General features: G+C 41.7%; 1 protein-coding gene across 1 annotated transcript in view; it reads left to right on the top strand.

Annotated features, from left to right (window-relative positions):
- Positions 1–21252, top strand: part of FCHO2 (FCH and mu domain containing endocytic adaptor 2) — a 230609-nt gene that overhangs the window by 160580 nt on the left and 48777 nt on the right. The window contains exons 12-16 of the mRNA XM_077817076.1: positions 8128–8187; positions 15372–15545; positions 16585–16596; positions 19435–19459; positions 21066–21108. Coding sequence (XP_077673202.1) covers positions 8128–8187; positions 15372–15545; positions 16585–16596; positions 19435–19459; positions 21066–21108 — 314 coding nt within the window. The remainder of the gene's footprint in view (positions 1–8127; positions 8188–15371; positions 15546–16584; positions 16597–19434; positions 19460–21065; positions 21109–21252) is intronic.

Here is a 21252-nt window from a genome sequence, read left to right as displayed (position 1 = left end):
GACCTTGGAGGAGGAGAAGGCACCTCTGGTGAGTGTACCTTTATAAATATAATACCTGGTTTAAAAGCAAGCGGGTTTAATGATTAATTTGCCCTGAAGACTTGTTAAGACTTTTCCAGTAGCTGTACTGGCCGCGAATGCATCCCCAGTCTTCAGGGCAAATTAATCATTAAACCCGCTTGCTTTTAAACCAGGTATTATATTTACAAAGGTACACTCACCAGCAGTCTCTTCTCCTCCTCCAAGGTCCAGGAGCCTGGGTTGGGCGGGTATTGTCTCCAGGGTGATAAACAGTTCCTGGCTGACCGGGAGAACAGTTTCTCCACTTGCCTGCTGTACGCTATCTTCAACCTCCTCCTCCTTCTCCTCCTCATCTTCATTGTCCCCAAAATCCTCATCCCTGTTGCGTGAGACTCCCTTGCAGAAGTCCATGTACAGGAGTGGGGTAGTTGTAGGGGCACCCCCTAGAATTGCATGCAGCTCATCGTAGAAGCGGCATGTCTCAGGGTCTGACCCGGAGCGGCCGTTTGCCTCTTTGTTTTTTTGGAGGCTTGCCTGAGCTCCTTAAGTTTCACGCGCCACTGCTGTGAGTCCCTGTTGTAGCCTCTGTCCTTCATGCCCTTCGAGATTTTTTTTCAAATATTTTGGCATTTCATCTTTTGGAACGGACTTCTGATAGCATGGATTCGTCTCCCCATATGGCAGTCAGATCCAGTACCTCCCGTTCGGTCCATGCTGTATCTCTTTTGTGATTCTGAGATTCCGTGGTCACCTGTGCTGATGAACTCTGCATGATCACCTGTGCTGATCAGCTTGCCACGCTGGCCAAACAGGAAATGAAATACAAAAGTTCACAGGGCTTTTCCTGTCTACCTGGCCAAAGTATCTGAGTCGAGTGCTGTCCAGAGCAGTCATAATGAAGCACTCTGGGATAGCTCCCGGAGGCCAGTACCGTCGAATTGTATCCATGCTACCCCCAAATTCGATCTGGCCGTGTCGATTTTAGCGCTAATCCCCTCGTCGGGGAGGAGTACAGAAATCAATTTTAAGAACCCTTTAAGTTGACAAAAATGGCTTCATCGTGTGGATGGGTGCAGGGTTAAATCAATCTAATGCTGCTAAATTCGACCTAAACTCGTAGTGTAGACCCGGGCTAAGATGATGTCATCACCCACATCTGTGTAAGGAAGTTTGACCCACCTCAGTTTCTTTGTCACTGCTGCAGAGAGCTAATGAAACTACTTGTGCTGTCCTTAAGACTAGTTAGATATTCCATAATCTGCAATATCCCGGAGAAATGCAGGATCCCTTCAGAACTGTCTGTGAAAGTTCTGCTGGTCTGATTTGGAGAGCCCAGTCAGCTTTCGTTGCCAAAGACACCATCCATATGGAAAGATATGCAGAGCTCTTTTCAGTTACTTATGTAGCCCTACATTCAGGTGTCCATGAAGACTCTTTAACATCATTCCTTTCATAAAGTGTCTCAAAAAGATTAAGAATGAACTAGAGCCGAGAACTTTTCAGATTTTTCATAGTGAGATCTCTTAATAGAGAGAGAATCACATGGACTACCTCCCTCTGGTTTGCAATGACATAACCCTCCCTGTGGCAGCTGTAGCCGTAAAAGTATTTAATGTATTTTAAACTGTCTTTTAATGCAGTTTAGCAGGTGAAAATGAGATGCCAGTAATGTGACCAGTCACCTGTCTGTGGAGCACAATTTGAGAAGCTCTGAACAAAAGTATTGTAAGACAATACATAGGAAATTAAGTAGAAATTTAAATATGCTGTCAGTACAAGAAGGTTCTACCTCCTGAGCTTGTTTTCAAATTATGGCCTCTAATATTGTCACCTCGTACTCTCTCTCCATTCTATTAGTGACTCGGAAGAGAGGTAAGCAAGAATGTCTTCAAGCCCAGGCAGTTGCCATCCTCAAATTGGGTATACAGCCCTCATGCAGATTTTCTAAGAGTTCTTAAGACCATCTGTTTTGTCCATGAATAAAATGTATTAGTGTACTAGTAACACTGTCAGCAGATATTTGTGGATATTGTCAAGGAAGGCTTCTTTCAGAGATGATATAATTCTAATGCTTTTATCAGATTATAGTCTCATAAGTAAGGCTGCAAGTTTGTCATGGAGGTCACAGAAGTCATCTATTCCGTGACTTTCTGGGACCTCTGTGACTTCTGTAGCAGCCATGTGGCTGGCCCAGGGGCTGCCTGAGCTCAGCTAGCCCCTGGGACAGCTGCACCGGCCTCTGCTAGTGCAGGAGGGGGTGAGTGCTTTGGGCGGCGCTTACCTCGGAGGGGGCGCCCCAGAAGTGGCAACACTCCTCGGCTCCTAGGTGGTGGCACCTCCGCTTGCAGGCAGCGCCCTCGCAGCTCCCGTTGGCCAGGGTGCCAGCGCTTGGGGTGGAGGCAGTGCACAGAGCTGCCTGGCCACACCTCCGTCCGAGAGCTGAGGGAGGGGATGTTGTCACTTCTGAGGAGGCTTGGAGCCAGTTAGGAAGCCTGCCAGCCCCGCCAACCACTCCCCAGCACCAGCAGGGGTCCCGGGCCATGCGCCGCTGCCTCCCCCCCAGCACCTGTCATGATCATGGGCTGTGAATTTTTGTTTACTGCCCATGACCTGTCCACGACTTTCACTAAAAATACCCATGACTAAAACGTAGTATGCCAACATTTTTATGGCTGACTTAGAACAGCGCTTCCTCAGCTCTCGTCCCCTAACGCCCCTACTCTACTTGCGCTATATTGATGACATCTTCATCATCTGGACCCATGGAAAAGAAGCCCTTGAGGAATTCCACCATGATTTCAACAATTTCCATCCCACCATCAACCTCAGCCTGGTCCAGTCCACACAAGAGATCCACTTCCTGGACACTACAGTGCTAATAAACAATGGTCACATAAACACCACCCTGTACCGGAAACCTACTGACCGCTATTCCTACCTACATGCCTCCAGCTTTCACCCTGACCACACCACACGATCCATCGTCTACAGCCAAGCTCTGCGATACAACTGCATTTGCTCCAACCCCTCAGACAGAGACAAACACCTACAAGATCTCTATCAAGCATTCTTACAACTACAATACCCACCTGCGGAAGTGAAGAAACAGATTGATAGAGCCAGAAGAGTTCCCAGAAGTCACCTACTACAGGACAGGCCTAACAAAGAAAATAACAGAATGCCACTAGCCGTCACCTTCAGCCCCCAACTAAAACCCCTCCAAAGCATTATTAGGGATCTACAACCTATCCTGAAGGATGACCCAACACTCTCACAAATCTTGGGAGACAGGCCAGTCCTTGCCTACAGACAGCCCCCCAACCTGAAGCAAATACTCACCAGCAACCACATACCACACAACAGAACCACTAACCCAGGAACCTATCCTTGCAACAAAGCCCGTTGCCAACTGTGTCCACATATCTATTCAGGGGACACCATCAAAGGGCCTAATAACATCAGCCACACTATCAGAGGCTCGTTCACCTGCACATCTACCAATGTGATTTATGCCATCATGTGCCAGCAATGCCCCTCTGCCATGTACATTGGTCAAACTGGACAGTCTCTACGTAAAAGAATAAATGGACACAAATCAGACGTCAAGAATTATAACATTCAAAAACCAGTCAGAGAACACTTCAATCTCTTTGGTCACTCGATTACAGACCTAAAAGTTGCAATTCTTCAACAAAAAAAACTTCAAAAACAGACTGCTGAATTGGAATTAATTTGTAAACTGGATACAGTTAACTTAGGCCTGAATAGAGCTTGGGAGTGGATGGGTCATTACACAAAGTAAAACTATTTCCTCTTGTTTATTCCCCACCACCACCCCCCACTGTTCCTCAGACGTTCTTGTCAACTGCTGGAAATGGCCCACCTTGATTATCACTACAAAAGGGTTTTTCCCCCCCGCTCTCCTGCTGGTAATAGCTCACCTTAAGTGATCACTCTCATTACAGTGTGTATGGTAACACCCATTGTTTCATGTTCTCTATGTATATAAATCTCCCCACTGTATTTTCCACTGAATTCATCCGATGAAGTGAGCTGTAGAGCACGAAAGCTTATGCTCAAATAAATTGGTTAGTCTCTAAGGTGCCACAAGTACTCCTTTTCTTTTTGCGAATACAGATTAACACAGTTGCTACTCTGAAAGCCATTAGTTTTAAAAGCTTTTATAAAGTTTGTGACAAACACTTTATATGATACATTATCATATATGGAAAATGTTTTTGAATTTCATTATATTGTGTGATGGGCAGCAATGCAAAACATTCATATGACAATTTTCCCCGTGTTTTAAATCTTTTGAAATAAAAGTTTGACATGTACAGATTTTTGATCTGCTGCTTCTCTTTTGTGGACGTAAAAAAATTTCTCTTGGTTTTATTGGCAGTATCAAAAACTATGTTTAATATTTACACAAGAATTTTTATTGTAGTGACTGATTCAATGTACCAGACTTAAGGAAATGGTAACTGGTAGCAAATTTAGGCAATTAAATGACCATTACTACATCCTTTTAGTTCTGAAACTTTCCTCAATCTATTTTGCCCCTCTCAACTTTTTTTTTTTTTTTTTGGAGGGCGGGGGCAGTAGAGAAAAAGTGTTGACTACTTATGCCCAGGCTTCTTTCAGTCCATGCCTTGATTGCTATGAGATGAGGCTCTGTCAATCAAAATAAAATTGTGAAAGGTGAGGCAAAATTAAAAGTAACATTTTAATATACTGGTTACCATTAAAATTTAAACATTTACCACCAGATGCTGCATATTTACTAAATTATTTCCTATTTTAAGTATAGGAAAAAACTGTAGTATCTCTGAATATGTGGTAACTATTGGCAAATAAATATTTTTAAGATGACCACCGAAGCTATGTTGGTCCTTTGAGGAAAAAGTAAACAAGGTAAACTTATACTCATCTTTTGGGACAAAAATATTATTTATTGAAAAGTAAAATTAGAAAAGCTAAATAACTTCTTAAAATCAGCCTCTGATTTCTTGGTAACCCAGGATCCATGTATTGAAATTAAACATTAGAGAGGTGATGTTAAATATTTTTCTCTACTTTTGCATTTTATTCCACATTATTAGCCTCTTGGAAACTTTAAAGTAACAGGGCTTTTTCCATTTGATTTGTCTATGTTCACTTGGCAAATCTTGCATCTACTGTTCCATTTCCAGGGTAAATAATGCAATACAAGAAGCTCCTTCTTAAGTTAACCGCTGAAAACAAAACTATCTCTAGGGTTAGAAAGATTCATATTTTCAAGTGCAGGCATGAGGTTGCTTGGTGCACACATGCACAATCTGTCAACAGTTTTGATACTCCTTATTTAGATTTGGGAATTGGACAATTTGTGTATGTATTCGTAGGTAGGTCTAAAGTTCCTTATTATAGTCAAGATATTCACATCTGAAATGAAATTATGTATCTTGCAGGAATATTTCATAGTGATGCTTTTATTCTCCTTTGTTAGAGAACCAGGTGACAGACAACTTGAAATAAATGTGGGTAGTACGTGGAATGATCTCTAACCAGAAATGCTGCAGCACTCTCAAATGAAATATACGTGGTTCTGCACAGAAAGTTGAACAAATTAAAGAGAATTCACTTAAAGACCCCAGAAAGATGACTAAGACATGTCTACAATAGACACATTTGTACATTCTAAGAACTATATGGTCCACAAAGCCCAATTGTAAAGTACAGTGTATCCATACACAAATGCTTCAGTTTATGTGCGTCCCAGATACTGTTTGAAGTAGAGTTAATTTCTACACATCTAAATAAGTTTAGTCTAAACTCTTTCAGCCTGTACTGGTTCAGATATAGTGTTAGTATGAAAATGGTTCAGATAGTCATCCTACTGCTGACCCATAAGGCAGCTGCAGCCTTTTGAAATTTCTCAGAATCCAGTGCTTCTAGGAAATTCGCTCTGAACTGTGGGAAAAGTATAAAGAGGGTGCTGCAACTGAAATTGTTTCCAACAGCTCTAATGTGGACAATGGGGCAAATCTGCAGTGATGCAGAGAACAAGCAAGCATTGCTGCTATGGTTATAATGATCATCTCACTAGTTCAGTCAGGATTGGTTCAGTTTTCTGATATAAACATGGCAGAGGTAGCTACTGGAGAATAAGAGAGCCCAAAAGAAAAACCAAAAAATCCTATAAATGACTGGGGGTAGGATATAGTGGTCATACCATGAAAACCTTGATAAACAAGATGTAAATAACTAGTAAGAGCCACCAAACAATCAATTTAAATTGAATAAATTCTATGAATAACATTGAAAACTACTGAAATACATAATACAGCATAAACACTATACCAATATTAAACCATACAAAGAAATGCTGTCTTGCTATCAAGACCCTCCCTTTGACAATTTCCCCAGATTGAATTTTTTTCAAAAATTCCTTTTACAGCAGTGAGTTTTCAGCTGCTCTGCATTATCCTTCCTCATGCTTTTTGCCAAGAAAGTAGAAAGTATTCTTAGAGGCCCTGTGTCAGATTTCCTGGCCTGACATCTTGCTGCTTTGCGCGCTTAACTGACAGACTTCACTAACAGCCTTTAAATGGGTTCTGAAAGAATTCTGGAGTCTGTTTTTCTTGTTTCTGGATTTTTCTTAAAAATAAATTTTATTGGAAGATTCTAGTCCACTAATTCTCCATCCTTCTCCCCTCCTTCCCCCCAATTGTTTCCCATCCCCTGTTCTTTTAAATAGAAAGGGGAGGGGGCGGGAAAATAGAAAAATTGATTTAGAAAATAACTTTTTTCTCTATGGTTATAACAGACCATTACGTTCACTTCCTTTTGTGCCATCACAAAATTTCCTGTATATGTCTTGGATCAATAGTTTAAAAGATTCAGGATGAGGAAAAAATGTCTAAGTCCTGCCTCAAAATTTTTGGAGCAAGCTTTTAATGCCTGTTTAGTCAAAGTCATATATAAACTACTTTCTTGTTTCATGCTCTTTTCCTCGCGAGTGTCTGTATTTCAGCAAACGTATAACCAATCAACTTGTTAAAAGAAACAATTTAGCATCCTAATCCTAGACTACTGTTCTTTTTTGATAAGGGATTTATAAGAGGCCAGATTTCTACATTTTGGAGATCTCCCTGTCTTGCAGTTTTCTACAATGCCTATCAGTATAATGTCTAAACACTTCACACACAAATTAAATCTGCATGTTGGGGTCGCTAGTGGACTTAAAGGAACTTTCTGCTCTTCTCCCCTCCTTGGATTAGGAGGCTCTCTTTGAGTATAATTTTATAAAGTTAAAACTGTATGGCTAAAATTTTTAAAAATAGATGCTTAAAGTGTTCTTTTTAGTCCATATTTAAGTGCCTGCATAAGTATCCTGATTTTCAAAAGTGATGAAAACCCATCAATTTCACCTTAAATCATTGGGAACTGCTAGGTGGTCAGTATTTTTGAAAATCAGAAAACTTTTATGTTGGTACCTAAATAGGGATGCAGGAGCCTGATGTGAGCTTCCCATTTTTAAAAATCTTATTCATATATTTTAAAACTAATGAGGGGAAAATCTTTTGTTAAAGTAATGATACAGGATTGCTACCTATGGAAAAAGAAATTACATCATGCACCAGATTTTGACCAGTCTGTCTGTGTACTAATTGGAGTGTGAGATCCTGCAAAATCAAAGCCTGCAATAATGTAGCTGAAATAATAGAAGTAGAAATTGGGAAGAGATTTGAAAACTATGGGGCTAGGAGAATAAGTGCTTTAGACTTAAAACTGCAGGCAAATAAAATCAATCTGTATACAGTGCATTTTGTTAAAGTTACACAGATAACTCCAGACCCATTAGTACTTATTTGAAATGTGAAATCTGAACTGTGAGAGAATTTCTGAGCCATGGAGCGTAACTTGAAATAATTGCCTAATAATAATGGGTAACTGTCGCTTTCACAAACTGTCATACTGTAATTTTAATCTGGCCACAGTGTCAAACAAGTCTAAATTCCTAAGTACAGCAGTTTCAAGTAAAAATACATTATTGTGATTGTACATTTCAGAGGGATAGAAGAGGTTATCAGTGCCATAAATTTTCTTTTTTTTTCTTTTTAGAACATTCCTGACGTAGATGACGAAGGATACAGTATTAAGCCAGAAGCAAGCCAGAATATCTTTTTATCTATTGCAAATATGTTGGGGTGGGATTGTCATGGGAGGTCTGGGGGCAGGGCTTAGCAGAGGGGTCTTGGTGCAGGGAGGGCTCCAGATGCAGGGGATGAGGCTTGGGTGGGGTGGATGTTCTGGGTGCAAGGGGATGGGGCTTGGCGGGGTGGGGTCTGCTTATGAGGGGAGTCCGGATGCAGGGGTTTGGGCAGACGGGAGAGCAGCTCCCTGTACAGTGACCCCTCCTACTGCAGCTGAGGAGTGATGGGGATAGAGCTTCCTGCAGCCAGGCGAGGTTCCTGAGGGTGGGTCTGACTCAGCCCCAGACGAGCAGCTGAGCCCAGCACAGAGTAGGAGCCACAGCCCCCCACAGTGATTTACTTCACTAGCTGCTCCGGGCACCCAAAGCGATGTACCCACACTGCTGGTGAGGGGAGTGTAACTGCTCTTGTGGCTTCCCTTTGCTTCCCTGTCAGAAGACATTTTTCTATGGGGAAGCAAAGAAATCTACAGGTGACATGAATTTTGCCCGCATGCAGAGGTGAAGAATTCCCCCAAGAGTAAGGACCTCTTAGGGTAGTTAAGCGCTATAATGTATTACCTAAGGAGTTTGTGGAATCACAGTCATTGAAGGTTTTTAAGAACAGGTTAGATAAACACCCGTCAGGAATGATTTAGTTATTATGTAGTCCTGCCTTGAGTGCAGTTGATTTTCTCAACTTTTCATGACAAGTTGGATCTGGACATGTTAGGTTTTTCAAATTCTGTACACTGCATAAAAGACTCTGATTGCCCAGGGTGAGTAAGTAACTTTTATTTCCCGAGCTTCAGTGATATTTCTTGTGATGCTAGATTATCTGAAGACTGTTCCTGAAATACTATTCTAGCCATTAATTGGAAGATATTCTTTCTTTCACTGGTCTCTACTTTGATGTGTCTATTACCATCTCCTTCATGAATGAGATTTCCACTAGTATGAAGTGATACTACTCCATTTGGAATGAACACCTCCCTGGAGTCTTTCTACTTCAGTTTTTGGAGCACTAATGATGAATTGCCTCAGCTCATCAGAATGGATGCAGAATCATGAAGATGTAGTATGTCAGTTTCATTACAAGATCCAAACTCATGATGTAGTTGTGCAGTAAGGTTTACATGTGGTAGTATGATAAATTTGGAACTGTTAAATAGTACGCACTCCACAACTGAGAAGCACTTTCTTTTAATGTCTTCTAAAAGATGGTACTCTTTGCAGGCTGAATTATATGCCTCTTTATCCATCAACCAAAAGACAAACTCCTGCATCAGATGGGGCACAAAAGTAGCTGACATCTGTAAACAACAATCATCTAGCTTTGGCTAACATTCTGAGGCTTTCATTTTGGCTATTTCAGACCAAAGGATTGAAGTGGCATTATACAAAACCAGTTGTTCAGTTGAAAGCTGTTCATTAAGCTCACTCACCAGAAGAACATCCACAAAACATTTGGATGACTTAAGTTCCTGGCTTCAGATTAGTTGCAGCTTGGATAGAATCAGTTAATGTTATTGTGCTGCATAGAACAAAGATAGATGTGCCTTGTCCATGCTCTGCATGGAATGAAATGACAGAACCATAGTGATCTTCTAATTTTGCCTGTAATTTGCTACTGGAATGGCTTGCAGTTTCTAGATCTGAAGGAAGTAGGCTTTATATTTTTATAGCTGGTTGAACAAGAGAAGAGCCTTCTTGTACATAAGATCATTCTCTCGCTCCAATCAGCTGATAAGATGCAGTGTCATAAAGTGACTGTATTGTTGACCTATAACTAGGTGGTTTTGCATTAAGATTTGTTTTACTGAAGGAGAAAGAAAGGCATGTTAACTGATAAAGTGCAGCATTAGCAATCAAGCCTTCCACAGATATTTTACGCGTCATGTCATCTCCTCCTCTTTGAAGTGCTTGCCTCCCTTAGGTTGGTTGTTATCTCATATGTTTCTGTTTTTATTAAGTTTCTTGTCTGTCTTGTGTGTTTTTCCTCAAGCAAACAATGCAACAGGACTAATTGCTGGAGGATGTGCTTGCTCTCGTGGCTATAGAAGCAGGTTAACGTGATGCTTTCTGATCGCTTTCAGAGTCTGTTTTCTTTCCTGGGTTTAGTACAACTCTGCGGTATCCAATTCAACTTGTTTGTGTATTTTTGAAAGGAACCTCTGTGATAGAGTATTGGTGGCCCATCATCTAAACTAGAAAACTCATCCAGTAGCTGTAAATATAGTTCATCTCTCCTAACTTCTGCTGCCAGGATCACAGAATTCTGTCCAGTACTGGTGGCTTTTGACCGTTTTTCATTCTTTTGACTTTCTTGACAATTAATACATTTCTTGTTTGTGGAGAGTCTTTTTCTCTTTGTCCTTCATGTCATTTTATACTGTCACTTCCCTGTAGAGGTAAAATTCCAAAAGTATATTGCTAACATTACTGCTACCATTTTTCATCTTATACAAGTATACAGACTTGTGCTAAATTAGATATAAATTAGATCTGTATGATAGTATTACAATTGCTATTTTTGTTTAATGAGCCATTTGCTTGAAGCCCAGTAGGAAGCTGTGTATTGTTATTTCTAACACTAATACTGACCTGCACATAAGTGTCTCTGAATTAAAAACCTAGTTTGTAGAATGTTTCAAAGGCTAGTACTGTATGGATAGGCAATTACAAATGACAAATTCTACCTGGCAGACTAGATGCCATACTGTATGTACAGAAGCTTACAAATGGAGAAGCACTACATTAGGAATTCACGTACATTTATATCTACCCACTGTGCAGTACAGAGTACTGTGTAATCGGCTACTACTGGTGCACAAACTTCAGTGTGAGACTGATCGGTTAAGCAATTTTAAATTAAAAATATATAAAACTATTATAATCACTTGTGAGATACTTTGACAATTAAGAATATATTGTAAAATGTTGATGATCACCATTTTTGTCACATTCTAAACAGCTTCTTCATTTCCAGGGGAAAAATACATCCCCATACTAAAACAAAAAAATTTAATATGTTGTCATTTGGTAGCTTTGGCCAATAATTTCAACACCTTAATGTAGTGTTTAACTTGAACAGTAAAAACTATAGTCATAGTCACATTGCTGAGTTTCTGGAACTGTGCAAAAAATGACACTTTCCCATTTTGGGTACCATTGTTTCACTTCACCTACAGGCTTATGGCACCACTTGACAGCTCCCCATCAGACCTCATCTAAATGTACATAAAATAAACTTTCAAATTATATATGTTGTGGATTTGTGTAGGGATAGGTACATTAAACTCCAAAAATATGGCCCTTTTTGGAGAAATGTCACACACCTACAGACAGTTCATCACTGAGAAGCTGCGTGAAGCTGCACTGTTTTCTGCCTCCTGTACTTCTCTCTGTGAGGTGATGCATTCAGTGTATGCTCCTGATATGAACACCTGGGGCTCCAATATGGCAGTGAAGGAGTATTATAAGGAAAAGAAGTAGGGGCCCAAAGAGAAAGGTACCAGGGCACATGGTCACCCTCATAGCCTCTGCTGCTTAGATCTGTAGGAGACCTTAGTCTTCCTCTCTGATCCATAAAACTTGGAAGAACAGGCTCTAGGGCAGTAGGTGAGAGATCCTTCCCCACTTTTTTGGGAGTCAGAAGAGGAATAAGAAAATTTCAGTGCCAAAGAAGGGGCTGCGGAGGCAGGGATTACAGATTGTAACCCCACAGCAGCATTCAGTACCAAAGAACAGGCCGGTACAACTGAGGCAGTGAGCCCTCGTGCTCGTAGAATGTGCAGCCCTACCAATAGCAAGGGAAGACTTAGTTTCCTCTGTAACTTGGAGGTCCTTTGGTACTGTATATCTCATTGTCACTGAGGTACATGGGGCTGTTAAAATTGGGGCTAAATTATAGCCCATAGGAGTAGCCAGAGTTGAAGTAATCTGTAACGACTTGCTCAATACCAGTACCATTATTGGCAATGAAGGAGAGGCAGCAACCAGTGCATATACATGTGGTGCTACAGACACCTCAGTGGTTGCAGTCTTTCTATTGATCGTTGACAAGGTAGGCTCAGTGAATGGTACTACCGTGAGCCCAACTTGGGCTATAGGATCTCCTTGGATTGGAATTAAAGGGGAGAGTTTGAACTCTTCTTTATGGAGGTCTTTTGAGGAGATTTGCTTCTGCTCTTAGAGGAAGAACGATGCTCCTTTCCCTCAGTGGTCGTAACAGGGACAATCCTACCTGTATCTCTGGAAATCAAAGGCTTAATCAGTAGAGTCCTGGAGCTAATTGTGGATGAGCTCTCAGAGGTGCTTCTCAACACAACAGGCAGTTGTACAGGGATATCAGATGATCTCTGTCTGAGACAGCTTGCTTGGAAGTGGTCAAAAAGAAACATTTTAAGCCTGGTTTCTCAACTCCTTTTCGAAAAGGACTAGCACACAGTGCATTTATGGAGGATGTGGGATTCCCCCCAGGCAAAAAAGACACCTCATGTGTCCATTGTTAACTGGAATTGTCATGTTGCAGGAGGGACAATATTTAAATCCTAAAGCCGTGGTACCAAGAAGATTCCAGTGGGAAATGAATACAAGGAAATAAAATTTTCCCCCAAATTACCCAAAGCCTGTCAAAAATGGGGGGAAGGGTGCTAATGGGCAACTATGTAACTACTCCAACATATATACTAATTCCTCAATTCACTCTAACAAGGGGAGATAGTACTGCAGACACTGGGAGCTCCATGAAAAGCCATGAGCAGCGAAGAGGAACTGAGCAGTGGTTGTCTAACAATGTGTATTTGCATATATGGGGCAGCAATAGCTAGTGTCTGTAATGTATTCTTGGCAGGTTTCAATAGAGTGTCATTAATTGGAAGACTTACTCTTCCCAACAAAGATATGTACAAAATGTTCAGTAATTTGAGTGTCTCTTATCCATGGGATGTTCTCTCTCACACCTGTCTATGAAGACCTCCCTCTTTGTGGCAGACATATCTGCTACGAGGGTGGAGGAGATGGGGGCTCTTACAATGGAATCCGCCCCCACACACACACTGTTTTCCACTGTGTCAAGGTATTCCTTAGGACACAGCCTAAGTTCCTACCAAAAACTATTTCCCCATGTTTATTTCCCCCCCTACTGTTCCTCACACTTTATTGTCAACTGCTGGAAATGGCCCACCTTGATCATCACTACAAAAGGTTTTTTTCCTCTCCTGCTGGTAATAGCTTACCTTACCTGATCACTCTCGTTACAGTGTGTATGGTAACACCCATTGTTTCATGTTCTCTGTGTATATAAAATCTCCCCACTGTATTTTTCACTGCATGCATCTGATGAAGTGAGCTGTAGTTCATGAAAGCTTATGCTCAAATAAATTGGTTAGTCTCTAAGGTGCCACAAGTACTCCTTTTCTTTTTGCGGATACAGACTAAAACAGCTGCTACTCTGAATATTAATCATGGTGAAGCTAAGCTACATACCCTTCTTGAGCACAGGAGCCTTTTAACTTCAGTGAGTGAAACCTTTTAGGTCCTCTCCTAGGCTATTCTTATTCTTTGCCGAGAGGATGAAAGGCCGCCCGGTGTCCTTCCAAAGATTATTTAAATGGGTTTCAGGGTGTATTAGGTTCTGATATGACCTAAATAAATTAGATCCTCCAGACAGTATTATAGCCCATTCTGGTAGGTTGCAGTCAGCCTCAGCTGCTTTGTTGAGAAGCATTCCCATAACTGATCTCTATAAAGCTGCCACCTATGGCTCTTATGCATACCTTTACTAGACATTATGCCTTAGTGGAAGCATCTAGAGCAGAGTTGTTTGGCAGAGTTGTTTTGCAGTCTATTATGAAGACTCAGAGCAGCCACCACCTTAGTTAATTCACTGCTTGGGAAGCACCAAGAGTGGAATATGTATGTGGACCAGCACTTGAAGAAAGAAAAGTTATACCTGTTGTCACAGGGTAACTAGTTCCTGTGGCTAAATTAAGCCCAGCACTCCTGCACCAGAGTAGGTGAGCCTAATCCAGCCAATAGTAGAGGGCTGGGCTACACCTGAGTCAATAAAGGGCTGTGAGTAGGCAGCTGTGGAGGAAGGACTGAGACAGGCTAAGCTTTGGGGAGGAGAAGCTGCACTAGAGTGAAGCTAGCTCCTGTGATGGGTCCCTGGAGCAAGGGCCAGGGGCTCAGGGAAGCAGCCCTGTAGCTGCTGCTGCAGGAGGGGAGCAGAACTGACTGATGCTGGGAGACTGCCAGGAGCTGGAGTGCCAAAAACTCCTGGGAGGCGTGGCCCTGAAGGCTGGGGTCAAGGCTCGAGTTAAGTCCCTCTGTTATGACAAATAAACCTTTTTGACTGAGGCTGGGCGTGGTAGCACATGCTTTGGAGCTGGGGAGAAGCAACAGCCCTGATAACACCTGTACAGTAACGAGGATCCTTTGAGATGTTGTCCATATATTCCTCAACCCACTCTTCTTTGGAGTCCTACAGTTGGATTCTGCAGTGGAGGAGAAATTGAGGGGTAGTTGGTTCTGTATCACCTTTTATTCCCTCAGTACAGGAGCATGAGCACTCTCAGAGCACACGTACAGACCCGGTGGACACTGCTAGGCAAAAGACTCCAATCTCAAGTGCATGGGGTACATACACAGCAAAGTGGAATACATACATGTTGAAGAATTCCAGTTACTGTATAAGTAAATAACTTCTTTACAGAGGGGCAGAAATGAGTCAGAGGTTTGGTAACTTGCCTGTAGTCACGGAGTGAGTTGGTAGCAGAGCTGGGAATAGAACTCAGAAGTCTTGACTCCATTTTATTCTCCAACCTGCGTTGCAGACAAATTAATATTACTGTAGAGCCTAAATTTTTCCGTTCTGGTCATTTTGTGATTTTAAATTTGTAACAGTACAGTTGCATTAATATACCTTCTGCATTTGTTAGATGCTTAGGGTGAAAGCATCAAAGTTTAACTTTGAAGTATGAGTATTGGCAAACTGTGGATGGTGTTTTCAAGTAGCTTTTGTCAGACACTTTTTTGACTTTGTTAGTTTTATGTGTGAATAGTGTTTACTTGCTGAAGATGTATATGTTGAGGAGTGTGTGAGAAACTGATCTATTCACTATATAGATGACACTAAAACATCAGTTACCTTAACTGAGAAAAACATATCAAAGAGAACCATTTCTACTCATCCAGTGATTCTGACTCTGAAGATGATGAACCGAGGAGATTCCATGTAGAAATCAAACCTGTACAGCCAAATAATAGCTCTCACTACACTATGGCTTCACTGGATGAATTAAAAGTATCTATAGGGAACATCACTCTTTCCCCAGCAATATCTGTAAGTAATTTGTTCCATATATTACATTTAGCAGAGAAGCAAGTTAATGTATTCCTTAACATTTTGTTTCACATGAACTATCAACTTTACTCTTTTCTGTGGAAGGTCAGATTTTACTGAGAAAGATAGGTCTAACTCCTGAGGCATCAAGCATCCATTTTAATTCCAGCTGTAAATTGCAGCATCTCTCTCTCTCCCATATGTATTCATCACCACTTTGTTTCTGGGATTGATGATGTTAGTTCCAGGTGTGAGATGTGCTCCAGGGGGCAACCTTAACAAATGAAAGAAAAATAGTGACTATTATCTTCTCCCCAAGCCTCTTACAGATATAACCTCTCTATTCTGGGATCCATATTTTGGGTTTAAATTGCGATGTGCTGGGGATCCTTTTTAACAGATGGATGAGATTTGTATTGGATTGTAAGCACTTTGAAGCTAAGGGGATAAGTACTATAGAAAACCCTAAGATAGACCTGGGGTATATATGACTTTACATTGAAGCTTGCTATGTTTTATTCCTTAGGATGATAGTGATCCTTTTGTATTTAGGATTAACATTACTGCTTTGAGCAGGGGGTTGGACTAGATGACCTCCTGAGGTCCCTTCCAACCCTGATATTCTTTGATTACAGTTGAACCTTATAAGTGATATCAGTACAAAATGAAGGTTAGAATAAAAAGGCGTGGACATTAAAGCAAGATTAAAGCATACAATCTTATTTTTTAAAAACTAGGTGAAAGTCTGTGCTGGCATACCCATGCAATTCATAACGTGGGGGAAAAAAGCTAAAAATGACTAAGAACTTAAAAACTGGATTGTAAAAGCCCACAAATCCCAGTGATGATTGAACCTAGTGATATTCTAACCAAAAAGAGCAGTCAGGCATGCTTCTAGCTGTTTCCATCATTTCATGCTGACTCAACAGACGCTCTAGGCTTCAGAATGATACACAGGCAGAATATCAGTCCTGGACATTACTATTATATAGCTATATTAATCATGTTTTTCCCTTTTTCTTTCTCATGCTGATACTAGAGACACAGTCCTGTAAGTACAAAATGCCTTTTTTTCCCCCCATTTTTAGACTAAAAACAAAATAATTGTTGTTTAAGGGAGGAAGCAAGTTCTAATGGTTAAAGCACAGGACTGACTCTGTTGGTCTGGGTTCTCTTCCTGGATCTGTCAAACACTTGCTGTGATATCTTGTGAAACTCATTTAATTTATCCATTCTGTAAAATAAGCATGGGTGGTGGGTATCAAAGGCAGGGAAAGGCTGAGCCTCCCCAAACAGCCTTGCTTGGCTCTGCCTACGCTCCACCCCCAGGCCCCTTCCTGCTTCCCAGCGCTATGCTGCGAGGGCCTCTTTTCCCTGCCCTGGGGCTAATGGGGGCCGGCCTGTGCTCCAGGTCTGCAGGGGTAGGAGCAGGTCTGCACACACAGCCCTGAACTGGGGGTTATAGTTAAGGCTGCGAGTTTGTCACAGAGGTCACGGATTCCATGACCCTCAGTGACTTCTGCAATGGCCAGTGCACCTGGCTCAGGGGCAGCTCAGGCAGCGCCTGCACCAGATGCACCGGCTGCAGTCTCATGCCACTGCTCATGTGTACACACACACACACACACACACACACACACACACACACACACATACACACACACACACACACACACACACACACACACACGTCAGAGGGGGCAGAGGGTTGGGGCCTGGGATGGGATGGGGTGAGGCGGGCTCTAGGCGGCACTTACCTGGGGGGCTTCCTGGAAGCAGCAACATCCCCCTCGCTCAGCTGCTAGGCAGAGGCATGGTCACTGCAGGCTGCCTCTGCCCAGAGCACTGGCTTCGCAGCTTCCATTGGCTGGGAACTGCAACCAATGGGAGCTGCGGCTGCCGTGCCTGCAGGAGGAGGCAGTGTGCGGAGCTGCCTGGCCACGCCTCCACCTAGCAGCTGAGCAAGGGGGATGTTGCCGCTTCCGGGGAGCCCCCCAGGTAAGGGCCGTCCAGAACCCGTCTCACCCCATCCCTTGCCCCAATCTCCTCCCACACCCAAACTCTGCTGCTGCTGGGGGGGAGGCGCAGAGTCAGGTATGGAGCTTGCTGGCCCCACCAACCCCCTTAGCACCAGCAGGGGTCCTGGGCTGCAGCACCAGTGGGGTCCAGCACCAGTGGGGGCCCAGACTGCTCCCAGCCACCCTCCTCCAGCACTCACGGGGCCCTCTGACAGCCCTCCCCAAAGTTTTATTCACTGGTGTTTTTAGTAAAAGTCACAGACAGGTCACGGGCAGTAAACAAAAATTCATGGCCCCTGATCTGTCCATGACTTTTACTAAAAATATCCGTGACTAAAATGTAGCCTTAGTTATAGTGGATCACAAATTGAATATGAGTCAGCAACATGATGCAGTTGCGAGAAAGGCTAATTTCATTTTGGGATGTAGTAGCAGGCATATTGTATGTAAGACAAGGGAGGTAATTGTCCTGCTTTACTCTGCACTGGTGTGGCCTCATCTGAAGTACTGTGATCATTTCTGTGCGCCACACTTTAGGAAAGATGTGGACAAATTGGAGAGAGTCAAGAGAAGAGCAACAAAAATTATAAAAAGTTTAGGTAACCTGACCTCTGAGCTAAAGGTTAAAAAAATCTGGGCATGTTTAATCTTGAAAAAAGATGACTGGCAGGGGGACCTGATTAACAGTCTTCAAATATATTAAGGGCTTCAAAGTTATAAAGACAGTGATCAATTGTTGTCCATGTCCGCTGAAGATAGGACAAGAAGTAATGGGCTCAGTCTGCAGCAAGGGAGATTTAGGTTAGATATTAGGAAAAACTGTCTAACTATAAGGGTAGCTAAACTGTGGAATAGGCTTCCAAGTAAGGCTTTAGAATCCCCATTTTGGAGATTTTTAAGAACAGGTTGGACAGACACCTACCAGGGATGGTCTAGGTTTACTTGGTCCTGCCCCAGTACAGGGGGCTGGATTTGATGACTTCTCAAGCTCTACATTTCTATCATTTTATATACTTTAAAAAAATATTATTTCAATACTATTTCTTTTTAACTTTCTATACTTAAGAACATGTTTGTGTGTTCTATATCCCCTTGGTTCCAATACACAGTATGTCTGTGTTTACACTTACCGCATTATGTAAAGTACAGGCGCTACACATGGCAGTGTAAGGCTCTGGTAGCAGGACTCTACACTACTAAAAACAGTGGGAAGCAGTTCTTTGGTGAATAGAGAACCATGTAAGGTATATACCAAAGGGGTTCAGGCATGCAGGGCACTTTCTCAACTCTATTCACCCAAGCCAGACCTCACCCTCTACCACTGCTGTTTATACCCATGCTGTCTGGGTGTGCAGTGTTTGTGCACGCAGCCGTACATGTAGATTTACTTTTTGAAGGTGCTTCAGAACTGCTGTAGTGTCAGCTAGCTGACACATCTTACTTCGGCTGTGTTCATGGAGTGCTGCAAACCCTAGCTTTCTAGGAGTAGTTGCTCTTAGACTGTTTTCCACTCACCCCCATCTCTTCCTGAGCTGACAACTGCTGACATGCTGCAACTCAGCTTGCTCTTTTTCCACAGTCTTCCATCTTAATTTCCCTGCTTCAGCTCCCACCTTCAAACTCCAAATAGCCTTTCCCATTTCCTGCTGCCTTGCCTTCAGCCAGTGCTTTCTGTTCTCCTCTCTTACACTCACCTGGATCCTGCTCAGGTTCTGTGCCCTCCCTGAACTTTATGCTGTCTCCCCAGCATTGAAAACAAAACTATGAATGGGAGGGGGTACATGCTAAATAATACTTGTGCCATTTAGTTCTTTAGTAGATGATTAATAAAAATTAATGTTTATTTGTATTATTTTTCATTTTTATTTTAGGCTCAAATGAACAGGAATTCACCTAGTAAGTGCAAACTTTAACTATTAGGGTATATTTTGTATTTTTCTTATCCAAATCTTTATATTTAGCATGAAAATTTAATTTCCCGATTTCCTGGTTATGATCAATTTTAAATTTTGTATCTTAAATACAAGAAAGATGCTTGTTATCAGCTCTTGTTGCCATAACAATAATAAAAAATGAATTTAGAAAAAATAACCACCCAACTGATGTATTAAAACTTGAAGAAAAAAATGTTAAATGAACATTACCAGCCAGTGTTTCAAACCAGTGAATGTGGACTACTCAAAGACCTTATTGCATCTACCTTCTCAGCTCTCCCCAAAAGTCCTAGCAAAGAGATGACCTTTAGGGCATCCTGCAAAGTTTAATAGATTCATGCTGTTTGTGATCAATGATGGGGAATAAGTTCCAGAATGAAGGGGCCCTCATTGAAAACATTCTATTGTCAGTCCTGTGTACTGAGTACTCTAGTTCATGCACCTCCTAAAATAACATTCTTCCTCTTTCACCAACCCCAGAACCATTTTAGTGTCCCAAATCCCCAAACCAAAAACTCCTCTTATTCTGCTGTCAAACTTTCTCCTTCATCCCATGTTTTGTCCTCCCGCTCCATAAAAAACAGCAGTTTGTCCCAGTCCTGTGATCAAAAAGTGTGCAGGAGCAGGGACTTAGAGAATGGAGTCCTGGTGAGTGAGGTGGCAGGCCAGGCCAAGCACTGACTGAGCAGCAGTGGAAGAGTGGCAGCTGCTGTCTCCTTGCTGGATTCTGGCTGGAGCAGTGGGAGTTCACTCTTAAAATGGAGAGTCCCAGTCAATGGAGGAAAGGGTGGGTGAAGCCATGATAGTGGCAATTCCAGTGCCTCAGAAAGGAGTTGTTCTTTAGAGTGCTGTTTAATAAAGATGTGAGTGCAGACTCCCATGCATTTTGAGGAGTTCAGTTCCTCCACTGATATGTACAAAATTACCTCAAAGAAGGCAACAATGTGAAGTAGTCAGAAAATACATTTGAAATGCTGCATGATAATACTGTTCAATCAAAGCTCATTAGTATTCGCTTTCGAAAGAAAATGCTAATTACATGGCCCTTATTTTGGGGCAGAGTAGTATTTGCTTCAGGAAATAGCAACTAGCCTTTTACTAGTATTATCTTGTTAGTATTCTAGATGCTAAAGAATTATAATGTTTGTTTTGAAGTGTTTAGTGTTCACACTTTAATCCGCTTTTCCTGGAAAACTTAGATGATCAGTAACATCTGCAAAAAATTAATGTTTTTTTCTGTTGCAGTAGGGACTTAAAACTGCAAAAGAATGAAGTTGACTTATGTTGCATCCCATAAAGATATACTTTCAAAGGACCAAGACTTTCTAACAAAAATTATCCTTCATTTTTGTATGTTAAGCATATTTGAGGAAGTATTTTAGAAGCAGCTGACTCATAACATCACATAAATAACATTAATTTCATCCTTTCCATTTCAATAATTCTGAATTATTTTCATTGCAGCTATTATCATTCCAGATTGTTTTTTTATCATGAAGCTGAATGATTTTGTTAATCAAATTTCATGGCTTTCATTTGTCATAATATGGTGTGTTTTTTTTAATTAGGTGAAGAGTTAACAAAATCAAAGCATTCTGCTCCATCTAATGAGTAAGTTCCACATTTAAAATGTAGGCTTTACATTGAATTCCATTTGTGTGGGGGTTTTGGTTTGATACAGGATTGAGAAATCCATTGCTAGACTTGGCTATCCAGTTTAGGCTGGATAGCTAGTGATTACTAAGAGGTGAGGAC

This window comes from Eretmochelys imbricata, chromosome 5 (genome assembly GCF_965152235.1).
Source record: "Eretmochelys imbricata isolate rEreImb1 chromosome 5, rEreImb1.hap1, whole genome shotgun sequence".
Classification (NCBI taxonomy): Eukaryota; Metazoa; Chordata; order Testudines; family Cheloniidae; genus Eretmochelys; species Eretmochelys imbricata.
The sequence above is the reverse complement of the archived record's forward strand: the minus strand, read 5'-3'. Positions and strand labels throughout refer to the sequence as shown.